Below are 12,417 nucleotides of genomic sequence, written 5' to 3'. Positions count from 1 at the left end.
ACGTTTAGAGGAATTTATTGGCGGGTGCAGAGGTGTAGAGGAATTTTGGTGTAGACGATCTGGAGCCGATTTGGGATGATGTAATATGTACGAAAACAATGAAATATCTGATTCTCAAACCCTGTTGTCATTATCATGCATGAAATCTTTGAATTCACTGATTTGTATACATGTTCGACATAATGAGAACATCATTCTCTGTCTTATAATTGATCCTGTGGGTCCCACATGGCCAAAAGTGTCAACACAGTGTCAAATGAAGCACGTTTCTAAGATCTGTCATTCATCTATTAATATGAATTTAAACCATGTTGCTCACTCCATTTTTCTCTTCTCTATACTTGCTACAATTTTTCGTTGTAAGCTTCTTATTATTTTCGTAGTTACTTGTCGAAAGGCAACCTAATGGCATTAAGTTTAAAACAAATGTTGATCCACTTTATAAAGGAAATTTTGCAACTACTGAAGATTAATTCTTGGTTTAGAACAAATTCTGCAAGTGCTGAAGATTGGAGAAAAGCAATATCTAAAGTTGTACCAGCTGTAGTTGTTTTGAAAGTTACAGCATGTAAAGCATTTGATACTGAATGTGCAGGTTACAGTTGTGCTACAGGGTTTGTTGTTGACAAGAAACGAGGAATTATACTTACTAATCGTCATGTCGTCCAATCTGGTACCTGAATTTTATCGATTTTATTTGTAATCCTCCAGTCGTATTCTCAAGTTTAGTACTTGAGATTATAGTTTCTTGAAGTGCTTAGATTAGTATTTTATTTCGTAAAGTTTGCATATCAGCAGTTTCTGGTTGTTTATTAGACTATCCTGTTTCTGTTTTAGGCCCTGTGGTTGCTGAAGCTATGTTTGTTAACAGGGAAGAAATTCCAGTTTTCCCTATCTACAGAGATCCAGTAAGTTGATTTTCAAGACTTGGTTTTCAAATATTTATGTTGTTACCATGTTCTAGTTTTGGATAGTGAAATTTGAAAATCTTAGAGACATATTTAGATGTTTTTGAGTATGCGGCTTAGTTTGTATTACATGGGACTAACACAAATAATTTTCTTCTAGGTCCATGATTTTGGTTTCTTTCGTTATGATCCTGATACCGTGCAATTTCTGAGCTATGAAGAGATTCCTCTAGCACCTGAAGCTGCGTCAGTCGGACTGGAGATTAGAGTTGTGGGTAATGATAGCAATGAACAGGTACTCTCTCTAAGTCTATCTGTCCATTTATGCCGATTGCTGAAATAAAAGAACTCAATTCTGTGTGCATCAACAGTGTGAGAGCCTGCGCGGTGGAACTTTGGACTAGTACATAAGTTTCAGAAATTGGAATTTTTTAGGCATATTTGTATGCATGTCTAGAAGTTTTGCAGCAGTTGCATGCTTAGAAGTTAGGGGAAGAAATTGAATGTTGTTATATCGTCGTTCATTTTATATGTCCTTGTATGTCCCCATCTTCAAGGTGTTTGGTCTTTAGCATCAATCCAGCAAAGCTGATAGTCAGCTCAAGAGATTCTAACTTACTAATTTTTCTGTACAAATGTCATATATTGCTTGTACAACCAATTTGTCAATCAGTTGACTAGTGATTTCTTTCATACTTTATAGGTATCAATTCTGACTGGGACACTAGCTCGTCTGGATAGAGACGCACCCCGGTGCAGATAGTACGTTTGTTTGAGTTGTTTCATTCGTAGCTGAATCTTCAAAATGGACAAAGTTGTGTTTTATCAATATTGAGATGCTGAAAAAGTGTACTTTTTTTTTTTTTTGCAGTGATGGTTACAATGACTTCAATACGTTCTACATGCAAGTAAGTGGTTTAATATTACGAATCATGTATAGTATTGTTGTTTTAGGAATAAGGAGCGTTTTCCTTCATCTGTTGACAAGGTCTGGTTATTCTTCTCTCTCCTTTACAGGCTGCATCTGGGACAAAGGGGGGTTCAAGTGGTTCCCCGGTCGTGGACTGGCTAGGAAGAGCAGTGGCCTTGAATGCAGCAGGAAAAGAGGAAAGCGCTTCAGCATTTTTTCTGCCCTTAGAGCGCGTGAGTATTTTTCTTTTTAAAAAAATTTATCATATTTCAGCTTTCTCTAAGAGGATACGAAGTTAGCTGCTTTTTAGCAATTATGGTTTTGCTACTGTATTCTCTATTAGCGATGCAGCAGATATTTATTTTATTGTGATGGACTTTTAGGGGTCGCATGCTGTAGATCTCAACGTAAACTTAACAAGGTCTCTATCTGCAAGAAACATAAAAATAATATGAGCCCTTGTAGGTCTTTTTGTTGTAGATGCAAATTGAAAAATCCCCTAAAGGTCTTGTAATAGAGTTACTGAATTCTGTCTCATGCACGTCGTTTATTTATTTTTCATCGGCAGGTTGTGAGGGCGTTAAGTTACATTCAAAAGAGTAAAGACTCGTGTGGAAGTGGATGGGGGTCTGTAACTATTCCTCGTGGTACACTTCAGGTTCGTCGGTTAAACTTCAATCACTAGATACCTAGCTACTGCTTTTATGTAAAGTTTGGCATTGTTGGATTCTACAAACAATTCAGTTCCTTAAACAGAAGAAATAAACGATAAGTCGAAAATTCATTCTTTTCTAAATGAAACAATTATCTTTTCAATGACTTTGTTTGCATTATAGGCAACGTTTCTTCATAAGGGCTTCAATGAAACACGTGGGATTGGACTCACTAGTAAAACAGAACAGGTACCCTTTCTTTTCATTTACTTTGTTTTTGTGGATTTTGGCTGATGTTGAAAACTTTAGGTAGTTTGAAATTTCTTAGGCAATTACACGCTGTGTGGAGCTTTCTAAGATTCTTGCATATGCAAACATACTTATTTCTCTGCGTGCTTTGTTAGATGGTCAGGCACGCATCACCAGCTGGCGAGACAGGAATGCTTGTCGTTGACTCTGTGGTGAGAACTTCTATGTCTGAGTTTGAACTTATTTTTATTTTGTTATGGTCCGATTTACTAGGATGGTATTATGAAATTTCAAATTTGTAGTTAGAAGATAGTAGTATACTAAGACAATTCGGTTACTGCAGGTGCCAGATGGCCCAGCCCATAAACTGTTGGAGCCAGGTGATGTTCTTGTCCGGGTAAATGGAGAGGTAATGTTTGAAAAATCAAGGTCGTAACGCAGACGAGCTACATCTAGTGTTTTAAATACCGCCTAATACAAGTAATACATATAAGGGATTAGAATTGTAAAAGAAAAATAACCAAGCTTGCAATGTTTTTCAAGAATCCTTTTTATTTATACACGTAATTTTCTTGCATGTTTGTCGGGTGGCTGATTTATCCTCTGCCACTATTTATTTGATAATCAGAGATCCTTGTTGGTATATGAGCAACTTACGTTTTTGGAAGACCATGTTAGTCTGTTGTGTATTTCAGTATCTGCATATTACTTGAATGCATGCACCCTCGAGATGAGAAATTTAACTAACTAGTGTTTCGGGTACAGGTTATTACTCATTTCTTAAAATTGGAGACTTTACTTGATAATAGCGTGGACCAGAAGATTGATTTGCTGATTGAAAGGGGTGACAGTTCATTAATTGTAAATATAAAGGTAATTTGGCCAAAATGTTATCCTTGCTTTATCTATACACTAATAGTTGTTCTGTAGCACATCTTAAGTTTATTTAAGGCTTCAAGCTTCTTGAATGGGTACATCCGATCGGAAAGAGATTACGAGATGCAATTTTTTATGCACGACATGCAATTTTTTATGTTTTTCAAATAATACTCTAGCTTCGTGCTATATGATCCTGTGCACCGTATTGCTAACTAGGCACACAGCCAGACACTACCTACTATGTGGGGTCAGCGAAGGTTTATTTATTTAGGTAATAAAAGCTTTGGTTATAATGTCAAACCTTGTATGTTTTATGCTGGTGGTCTAGGTTCAAGATCTGCATTCCATCACTCCGAATTCTTTCTTGGAAGTAAGTGGAGCAGTAATCCAGTCTCTTTCTTACCATCAGGTGAGTATCAAATTTTCTTAAATTAGTGTGTTAATGGCCTACAAAGATCACAGGAAAATGGGCAACACAGGCCACTTACTTTCATAGCTAAATAACTAAATAAGTTCTAGTTCTCAAAATTGCCCAGAGTGTATAATTTGAGTATTGCATAATGGATCCAGCGTTTGAGGAACACAACCAAAAACGGTGTCCTATACTTGCATGGCATATTCTTCTTAGTTATATGTGTCCTCATTTATAAGCCAAGTAATTACTCCGTGTCCTTGTTCATAATGCAGGCTAGGAATTTTCGCTTCAAATGTGGTCTAGTGTATGTTACCGAACCAGGGTAAGTCTGTTGCAAATTACTTCTTGAATTTACCCACTTCTCTCATGCGTAGTATTTATGTAATCTGCTGCCCACTCTCCCTTCTCTAACTATATATGCATTGCTCTTTCTGGATTTGTTTTTACTATTTCCCACAAAAACCTGAATGTATTCTACTTATTAAATCTTCTTAGTTTATGTGCACCTCTGTATATAACCATCAAATCCGGAGCAAGGAAAAAAAATCTCTTTATTGCATCTAGCGGTTGAATCTGTTGTTGCATTGCAAATTTCAGATACATGCTTTCTAGAGCGGCTGTTCCTCGCCATGCCATAATAAAGAAATTTGCAGGGAAGGAGATATTAAAGCTGTATGACCTAATATCGGTGCTATCTGAGCTCTCTAAGGGTGCCCGAGTTCCTTTGGAATATATAAGCTATTGGGATCGTCATCGCAGCAAGGTACATAATTGTAATAATGCAATGATGTATATTTATGAACCACTTGAGAGTTTACTTATATGAGCAGCCTTTTTACTTTACAACCTAATCAATGTTGTTGTCGAACATGCAAACGGTTAGTGAGATGGTCTTTATAATTGCGTCGTGAGACAGACATTTGTTGATTAGAATAGCACCTAGAGTTATAATATCCATGTCACTTTATTCTGTATTGTTTCTCTGCTTTTGCAGTCTGTCTTGGTCACTGTTGACCAGCATGAATGGTATGCGCCTCCTCAGATATATACCCGTGACGATAGTATTGGTTTATGGACATCAAGACCTGCATTGCCTCATCGGCCAATGTTTTTGTCATCAAGTATCAAATGTCACAGAAATACACAACCATCTGAAACTAATTTGTTGACTACAAGTGAGGCTGCCAGGATAGCACCTAGAGTTCAAGATGCAAAAAAAATCTGGACGGATGGTTTATGTAGAAATGTGGTTACTGATGAACATGTTGGGGAGGAGAGACATTTCCGGGTAGAATCTAATGTTGGGACCAAGAAGCAACGACTGGATGATTATTTGTCTCTTGAGGACCGCTCCATACATGAAACTGTGGAGGAAAGGTTGGCGGACACAAGATATCTAGAAAATGCTGGCCGTGTAGAAGATTCAGGAGGTGCAACAGCTAATGCTTCAGTTGCTGAACGAGTATTAGAGCCAACTCTTGTCAGGCTTGAAGTAAGATATTTACATTATTTTACTTTGTAGGTAGTTTTATAATATCTGATTTTGCTGTCCTTTGTGTCTTTTTGCATGTTATGTGATGTTAATCATAGTGGCACGTCTCTCGACCCTGTCCTTCATTTTATCCCTACAATCATAATGTATATACAATATAAACTTTGATGGGATTAGCTAATTTTTCTGATATTCTTTTGCTTATTATTAATGTGTAAATGGGCTGATTTTGGTTGGTCAATGAATTTCCAGGTTCATGTGCCACTGTCGTGTCAGGTGGATGGGGTGGACTCCCAAGACTTTTCTGGAACTGGTGTTATTGTTCATCATTCCCAAAGTATGGGTTTGGTTGCTGTTGACAAAAAAACGGTTCCTGTATCTGCTTGTGATGTAATGCTCTCCTTTGCTGCATCTCATATCGAAACTCCTGGGGAGGTAAATTAGTGTTAAAATAATGGTGTTGCATCCGATTCCACTGGTCATGGTTATGATTCACCATTTTTTGTTACCTTGCAGGTTATTTTCCTCCACCCTGTTCATAATTATGCTCTCGTTGCGTATGATCCTTCCTCTCTAGGTGTTGCAGGTGCCTCAGTTCGTGCTGCTAAACTTTTACCTGGTAATTTGAGTTTGCCTACACAGCCAACAACTTTATTGTCAATTGCTTGAGTATAAAAAAGATGCATTGATTTTAACATGAAAGTGGTAGAAGACAACTGATGCAAGATGATTTTGTTTAAAGCCGCCGCCTACTATGTGCAGATGATGTAACTAGAAGTGTGCTAGTTTTGGAACTGCTCAATGCTAATTTATTTTGAGCATGAAACTCTTTGACAGCTAGATGCTTGCCTAGTCAATGGCGATACCAACCTTTATCAGCACTGCTGCAAACATTCCCTTTTCCTTAATATTTGCTAGGGAAGGCCTCATAGAAGTAACAGGCAAGAGGAATATACTTGACGATTGGAATTTGGACCATGAACATAAGCATGTCTAGGTACATTGTAACATATATGTATGTGTGTCTCTAACATATCATCCATGTGTTCCATTCTGGTGATAGAACCTGCTTTGCGGAGCGGTGATTCAGTGTTTCTTGTGGGTTTGAATAAAAGTCTGCAAGCAACGTCGAGGAAATCGAATGTTACCAATCCTTCTGCTGTATTGGAGAATTGCTGGCCTGATGACTGCCCAGGGTACAAAGCAACCAATATGGAAGTCATCGAACTTGATACCGGTACCTTTTAGTCCTTTATCTATAGGTTCTCATGCGTATCCATTTGCTGACTACTTCCATATTTTGGTTTGTCGTAGATTTTGGTAGATCATTCACGGGTGTGCTCTCTGATGAGCGTGGATTTGTTCAAGCTATGTGGGGAAGATTTTCTCAGGTTCGTTGTATTGGTTTCGTTTTTTCACCTAATCTTAAAACCTTCTTTCTTGTTTTAGCCAGAAGTTGATAATGTAAGTATTTCAATGCAGATGAGCTTTAGTGTTCGAGGAATTCCTATTTATGCAGTCAGTGAAGTTCTTGACAAGATTACACATGGTGGCAGGGGACAACTTCTACATATGAATGGCATCACAAGGCCAATGCCTCGTCTTAGAATCTTGGATGCTGAACTTTATCGGATTTTACCTTCCAAAGCCAGGAGTTTTGGATTGAGTGACAGTTGGATCCAAGTAAAGATCTTCTTTATATCCTTTTCCTTGATGTATGGTTCATACATGCTATCAAAATACATGCTTGGAGTCGGAAAGCATACACATAAGTCTGGCATAGTAATGGTTTTATTGAGTTTCCAGTAGCTCGGAACTGCTATACATGCTTTTTTTGGTTTTATCATTATATTTCTAAGACAACCTTTTATGTTCACAGGCTCTTGTGAAAAAAGATCCAATACGGCGTCAAGTGCTACGTGTTAAAGGGTGTTTGGCTGGATCAAAAGCTGAAAACAAATTAGAACAGGGCGACATGGTCTTAGCAATCAACAAAGAGCCCATTACATGTTTCCAGGACATAGAAAGGGCTTGCCAAGGGTTGGATGAATCTGAAGAGAACAATGGTGCACTTAATATGACAATTTTCCGGGATGTGAGTAAAAGCAAATCTTTTGCTACTTTGTTGTATTTCAACATAAAGAAGAGTCAGATGCTTAACCTCGTCCTGTATCCGTCTTTTGATTGTATGCTTTCCTGTGCTACCTGGCAGGGACAAGAAATTGATGTTAGTGTGGGGACTGATTTTAGAGATGGCAGCGGCACTACACGAATGGTGCACTGGTGTGGATGTATTGTTCAAGAACCTCACTCAGCAGTCCGTGCACTTGGGTTTCTTCCCGAAGAAGGGCATGGCGTGTATGTGTCTAGGTAAGAATTATCCTTTCTTAATTTTGTCAGTATTTTGAGTTAACTGTTTCTGTTTGAAAAGTTAGTGTAATGAGTGTACGGCCTTGTTACTTTCATAAGAGACTGTCACCACTACCCATCATTCCCACCACAACATGCCCACAACTGTACGATCACTTTTCTAAGCGTTGTTAAAAACTGTATGTTTATTGTTCTGCAGATGGTGCGGTGGAAGTCCAGCACATAGATATGGTCTCACCGCTTGCCTGTGGATAGTTGAGGTCAATGGAAAACTCACTCCTGACCTGGATTCTTTTGTTGAAGTGACAAAGGTGTGTTCCATCCCTAGTAGAATCCCTACAAATACTAATCAGCTTTACAAATACATGTATATCAACCTTATGGGCACGCCGAATAACGTTATGCATATCCAAACCTTTCTCTTGGCCGAACCTAGATGTAGATCTGCTCACATTACTAAACAGGACAAAATGACGATAAAAAGTAGTAAACATGAGCTAAGGGGTGGAATTTTGTTCGGGCTCAGTCCACATTGAGGGTAGGTTGGAACCATCTCGCCAAAATTCCAGCTTTATGGAGTGCCAAGTCTATCACCAGATTTGGTTTGTTTGCACCTTGGACTATCTGACCTGCTTGTGTTCCTTTGCCTTGGTTATAAGTCCTCTAATGATAATTGTTTATTTGTGTTTTTATTCCCTTTTCTCGTGTATATGATATTTTCTTTACTATACAATTTGCAGAGACTGGAGCACGGGGAGTTTGTTCGTATAAGAATAGTTGGGTTAAATGGGAACCCTGAAGTGCACAAACTTAAGCAGGATCTCCGTTACTGGCCTACATGGGAACTAAAATTCGACCCAAAGACAGCATTATGGAAACGGAGAACTATCAAGGGACTAGATGGTAGTAGCTGTAGATGTCGAACACACACACAGATGCCTAGGAACAACACTGAACTGTAAAGTTAGCAAGCCAAATATTCGCCAGTAGTCTTGATTTTTGTTATTCTTGTTCTTCCAATTTTTGGGTGAACAACATTCATAAATAGAGCAGTGATCACAACGTGTAAAAATTCAGTTTCCCTGTAAAGAAACTATGAGGAATTAATTGAAGCTGTTGCATTATAAAATGCCGGTGAAACTGTAGTACACTGGTAAAGTTATTGGATGATGACTGTTGCATTATAAAATGCCAGTGAAACTGTAATACAGTGGTAAAGTTATTGGGTGATGATACTAGTAATCTGAGTTCGTAATTTGCAAAAACAAGAGTTCTTTAAGGATCAAAAAGAAAAGAAACAAAAGATTGCTTGTAAAATGTTGCTGCTGCTGTTTGAACAATGGATCTCGCTTATGGTACTTTCAACAAGCCAGAACAGTATGAACCCCGCATCTCCTAGATTAGTAGGGGTGGGGATTCCATTCATTTTAAAATGGGGTTTCTTTTGGGTTTTTTTTTCTCGCTGCCGATCTCTAATGAAAAAGAATAATACAGTACTTTTGAATTTTTTGCATTTGCACCCACAGTAAACTATCCAAATCCACGCATTTTTGGAATAATGCTTTTTATTTTCTCATCCCGATTATACTTTCTGCGTCACTTTCAATCCAACGGCCCCTATATTTGATATTTGAAAACTATCAATTCATACAGTGGCGAACCTAGACACCCGATCAATATAGCAGCACCATATTTAGACTAAATCTATGTGCCAGCGGGTGAAGGACTAGTTTTTTTAACTGATGAACATATAAAATTCAATATTGAGTGGGTCAGTGATCTCACTTGAGTCTTGACCTTTTTTTTTTTTTTTTTTTTTTTAAAGAAACAAAAATACCTCACTATATTGATATTAAAGCTCCCGGTGTTCCATACAAAGAGTTGCGGATAGACATTACATTTTGGTTCCATTGTTGAATGTTCAAATAAGTTAATAAAGCCCATAAATTGTGATCAACCCAGCTATGCTTAATGTCATACTTATTATATAAAAAAAGAGAGTTTTGCTGCCCACATTACTTCTTCTTTCTTAACTTTTTGGTATTTCAAAAAAGAGAGTTTTGCTGAAGTCTTTTGCTATAAAATTCATTTCAAACTTATTGGTATTCCCACCAGCAGCACCAGAGTCGGTTCTGAATCACTCCTAAAGGAAATTCTGTATCCACTCATCATGTTGCCCATTGGAAAGCTGCTTCGGCTCCCGCTTTTTCTAGCTCTTCTATTGTGGTACTGTCAGTAGAGAGTCCTCTAGCTTCTCTGACTGTACTTGTATAATCAACCAAAATTAGCCCAATGCCTGTTTTAGAGTTTGAGTCTGTCATAATCAAGGCAATAAGAATTTCAGTGTCATCTCACTATTTACTCTTTCGTCAGGATACTTTTTGATCTGAAGAACAACATCATTCACAGAGTTATAGTACAGGTCTTCCATTATGTTATGTCCTGGCTTGTTCACAATGTTGTAACTATTTATGTATCTAGTGATATTGTTTGCAGTTATAACACTGTTCTGTTTTTTCTTTTTAAAGACCACATCACACCTTATTTTCCATATAAACCAAATTATAGTACTACATAGAACATTCCATTCGATATCATAAGCTCCCCTATCAGTGTTTTCAAAGCAGTTGGAAAGCCAAGCATGAAAGTTTGTTGTACCATTTCTAATATAATTCATATCAAAATTGAAGTGCATCCATATCTGTGTAGCACAGTTAGAGTGCAAGAATAAGTGAGTTAAAAATTCTTGGCTTTCGTTACATAACTTACACTTAGTATCAATATCAGGGAGGACAGCTGCAACTCTCATGCTATTAGGGAGGATTGAGTGCTCTGTCTTCCAAATAAAATTCTTAACAACTGGGGTGGTCTTCATTGTCCATATTCTATTCCATTTAGGCTCAGCATTTCCATTTGAGTTAATATGATTATACAAGGATTTTACAGAGAACGTATCTTTTTTGTTTAGGGTCCATCTTGGAGCATCCATTTTCTCTTCCGTTGGAATTGTAATTTCCCTTACTTTTTCTACTATTTGGTTATCAAAGCATCTTACAAGTTTATCAAGATCCCAAGTTTTATGGTCTGTTATCAGATCACTGACTTCACTAAGACCTTCAATAGCAATAAAGTTTCTATGTAGAGGTGGTTCAATATCTGGAATCCAGCTATCCTGCCAGATATCAATATTTCTTCCATTTCCTAGTTCCCAGAAGCAACATTTCTTTATTTGATTAATGCCTGTTAACAACCCTTTCCAAATCCAACTATCATTCTTATTTGGTTTGTTGTTTATATGTAGTATGTCACAGTTAGGGTAACATTTGGCATTCATAATAGAGGCACAAGAGAGTCAGGGTTTTGGTTTAGGTTCCATTCCATCCTAGCTATCATGGCTATGTTAAATTTTTTCACATTCTTTATGCCTAGGCCTCCTTCTTCCAGCGTTTTACATATAAAGGTCCAATTTTTTAGGCAGACACCTTTTTTCCCATTTTCATTTAGGCTCTTTTCATTTTTTTCCCACCAGTAGTTTCTCTGCATTTTTGTTATTTGATCACAGACTTTTATTGGTATTTTAAAGCAATTCATTTGATACACATAGACAGACGAAGCTACATTTTTTATCATAACAATTTTTCCTGCGTTGTTTAAGTTAATTCCCTTCCTTCCTGTCATCCTAGTTCTCAAGTTTTCAACTAACGGTTCAAAGCACTGTATTTTAGACCTATCAGTGAACAAAGGTAACCCTAAGTACTTGTCAGTTAAGGGTATAGCTATAACACCTAACAGTTCTTTAACCCTTCTTCGAGTGCTAGTTTCAGTTTTTTTGCTAAGAAAAACTCCCGATTTACTTAAGTTAATAACTTGGCCTGAAGCCAAGCTGAAATTATTGAACAAATTAACCAAATTTTGACAGGTAGTTTCACTTACCTTGCAGAAGACTAAACAGTCATCGGAGAAGAGGAGGTGACTTAAAGAAGGAACCTTGTGAACCAGTTTTATTCCTTTGATCAAACCCAAATTTTCAGCATTCTGAATAGTTCTAGAGAGCGCTTCTATACAGAATAGAAAGAGATAGGGAGAGACTGGATCTCCTTGTCTCAATCCCCTTATTGGTTTAATTTTTTTTTTTGGTGAGCCATTAATCAAAACAAATAAAGAGGTAGTCGAAATGCACTGATGAACCAAGTTACACCGTTTGTTGTTAAACCCCATTCTAGTCATAACTTTGATTAAGAAATCCTATTCGACTCTGTCGAATACTTTAGACATGTCAATCTTTAGACCCATGAATCCTTTCTTAGATTTAGATTTTTCATCTTGTGTATGATTTCATGGGCTAAGGTAATATTCTCAGCTATCTGCCTACCAGGGACAAAGGCAGAATGATATGGCGAAATTATTTTTCCTAACAGACCTTTCATTCTACCTGCCATTAATTTGGAAATCACCTTGTAATTGGTATTAGCTAGAACAATTGGTCTGAATTCCACAGGGGATGTGGGACTCAAAGTCTTATGAATTAAAGAGATGAATGA

General features: G+C 37.4%; 1 protein-coding gene across 1 annotated transcript; it reads left to right on the top strand.

Moving 5' to 3' along the window:
* Nucleotides 1-423: 423 nt before the first annotated feature.
* Nucleotides 424-9,026, top strand: LOC113313422 (protease Do-like 7). The gene is made up of 24 exons (XM_026562189.1): nucleotides 424-673; nucleotides 838-908; nucleotides 1,069-1,203; nucleotides 1,612-1,670; nucleotides 1,780-1,816; nucleotides 1,926-2,051; nucleotides 2,387-2,476; nucleotides 2,655-2,720; nucleotides 2,876-2,932; nucleotides 3,064-3,129; nucleotides 3,486-3,593; nucleotides 3,928-4,008; nucleotides 4,287-4,336; nucleotides 4,612-4,777; nucleotides 5,009-5,506; nucleotides 5,759-5,941; nucleotides 6,023-6,125; nucleotides 6,570-6,743; nucleotides 6,821-6,897; nucleotides 6,989-7,189; nucleotides 7,386-7,601; nucleotides 7,719-7,876; nucleotides 8,076-8,187; nucleotides 8,617-9,026. Exons 1-24 carry the CDS (start codon nucleotides 427-429, stop codon nucleotides 8,836-8,838), a joined length of 3,303 nt encoding a protein of 1,100 aa, XP_026417974.1. The 5' UTR covers nucleotides 424-426; the 3' UTR covers nucleotides 8,839-9,026.
* The last annotated feature ends 3,391 nt before the right edge of the window (nucleotides 9,027-12,417 follow it).

This window comes from Papaver somniferum, chromosome 9 (assembly GCF_003573695.1).
Source record: "Papaver somniferum cultivar HN1 chromosome 9, ASM357369v1, whole genome shotgun sequence".
Lineage (NCBI taxonomy): Eukaryota > Viridiplantae > Streptophyta > Magnoliopsida > Ranunculales > Papaveraceae > Papaver > Papaver somniferum.
This window is presented reverse-complemented; position numbering and strand designations above follow the sequence as displayed.

Coding starts and splice junctions, on each gene's coding strand:
- LOC113313422 (XM_026562189.1), top strand. CDS start 427: ATGTTGATCCACTTTATAAAGGAAATTTTGCAACTACTGAAGATTAAT. Junction 5,507..5,758: donor CAACTCTTGTCAGGCTTGAA/GTAAGATATTTA, acceptor ATGAATTTCCAG/GTTCATGTGCCACTGTCGTG. Junction 7,190..7,385: donor TGAGTGACAGTTGGATCCAA/GTAAAGATCTTC, acceptor TTATGTTCACAG/GCTCTTGTGAAAAAAGATCC.